Here is a 1,496-nt window from a genome sequence, read left to right as displayed (position 1 = left end):
TAATAATAATAATAATAATAATAATAATAATAATAATAGTAATAATAATAATAATAATGATAATAATAATAATAATAATAATAATATAATAATAATAATAATAATAATATTTTTGATTTTAGTGCTGCTGTTAGCTTTGTTGTCGCTGAGCATTTTGGAGAAGCTGTAAAGCTGGAAGCTATCACTGAAGCTGCTAAATTCGGCAGAATGTCAGGTAGCAGTTTTTAAGGTTTTCATTAATAAGAAAAAAAATGAACAAATAATTGCCCATAATAGATTACAATTTAACCCTAAACTTCGTGGGCATCGAAAGAATTTTTAAAATGTTGTTTTGTAAACCTACTAATAATAATATGCTGCAAATATTTCGTTTATTAATTGAATAATTATATGGAGCTCTTTAAACCTGTTCCTACATATTTTTCATGGCTATTTATTTATTTTTAAATTATTGAGATTTAGGATTAATTATAAAAAACCATTGAAAAATTGTCAAAATGACATTTTATAAATTTGTTTGATGTCTCCGAAGTATTGGATTAAACTGTAAAAAAAAGAGGAAAATATCTCAAATGTGATATTATCAGGTTCTGGAGATGCTGGATGTCAATTAATGGAATGCCAGCTGTTTGACGGTCAATTAAGAACAGTTACTGACTACCTAGCCGGGGTTGAAGAGATTCTCGGCTATATTGTAAATTCAGTCTCAACATCAATTGGTTAAACTGCCCCTACCCCCCTCTCCTTCTCTACCTCCCTCCCCCCCCCCTTCTCCTTCCCTACCTCCCAAATTGTTAGACCAGACTACAGACCTCATTAGAAAGTCGTCTGAAGTAAAAAAAATGTTAAACATTAAATCGAATCTCAAAATCTGTGGTGCAAGAAATTTTCAAAACGAGCGTTATTTTATTATCTGTTTTGTCAAATCATTACTTTCTGTTCTGAAAAAAAACGACACTTTTATGGCCCCTACGGTCCTTTTCTATATCACATTATTTCCATTTAGAAAATAAAATACTCATTATTCTTGTTAAATATGTTTCTACTGTAAACCTGTCTTCCGATATCTAATAAATTTATAAAAACAAATTTGTCAAAAATTGTAGGGAAAAAAACTAGTTTGAAATATTGAAGGGCTATGGCATTGGGTTGAAAATATGTAAGGATTAGAAAAAATCCTTTGTTTTCGTTGCAGAAAAGTTGAGCTTGATTGGTTGGATTTGCGGATGCCAAGAAATAGGAGGACTGAGTAAACCACAAATTTTCTAAATTTTCAAATTGTGGAAAAGTGTTCGATGGTAATTTAGAATGGTTAAACACATTAGTTGAAATTAATTTTACTGTTCTAAATTGAAGAGAGTCGTGTTTTAACAATTTCAGTACACATCCAGTTTTATCGGTAGGAGGTAGAAACAAAGAGAATAGAATATATTAGAGTGGAATTTACTATAAAAAAGTGTAAAACGGCCGTTTTGTTGTACTGTTTCCATACTGCA

At 30.0% G+C, this 1,496-nt stretch overlaps 1 protein-coding gene across 1 annotated transcript in view; it reads left to right on the top strand.

The window, feature by feature from the left end:
• Nucleotides 1-1,089, top strand: part of LOC111705448 (uncharacterized) — an 8,433-nt gene extending 7,344 nt beyond the window's left edge. The window contains exons 6-7 of the mRNA XM_023478002.1: nucleotides 123-214; nucleotides 588-1,089. Coding sequence (XP_023333770.1) covers nucleotides 123-214; nucleotides 588-724 — 229 coding nt within the window. The 3' untranslated portion in view covers nucleotides 725-1,089. The remainder of the gene's footprint in view (nucleotides 1-122; nucleotides 215-587) is intronic.
• Nucleotides 1,090-1,496: the final 407 nt, after the last annotated feature.

The sequence above is a fragment of the Eurytemora carolleeae genome, unplaced genomic scaffold, assembly GCF_000591075.1.
Source record: "Eurytemora carolleeae unplaced genomic scaffold, Eaff_2.0 scaffold227, whole genome shotgun sequence".
In the NCBI taxonomy this organism is placed as follows: domain Eukaryota; kingdom Metazoa; phylum Arthropoda; class Copepoda; order Calanoida; family Temoridae; genus Eurytemora; species Eurytemora carolleeae.
This window is presented reverse-complemented; position numbering and strand designations above follow the sequence as displayed.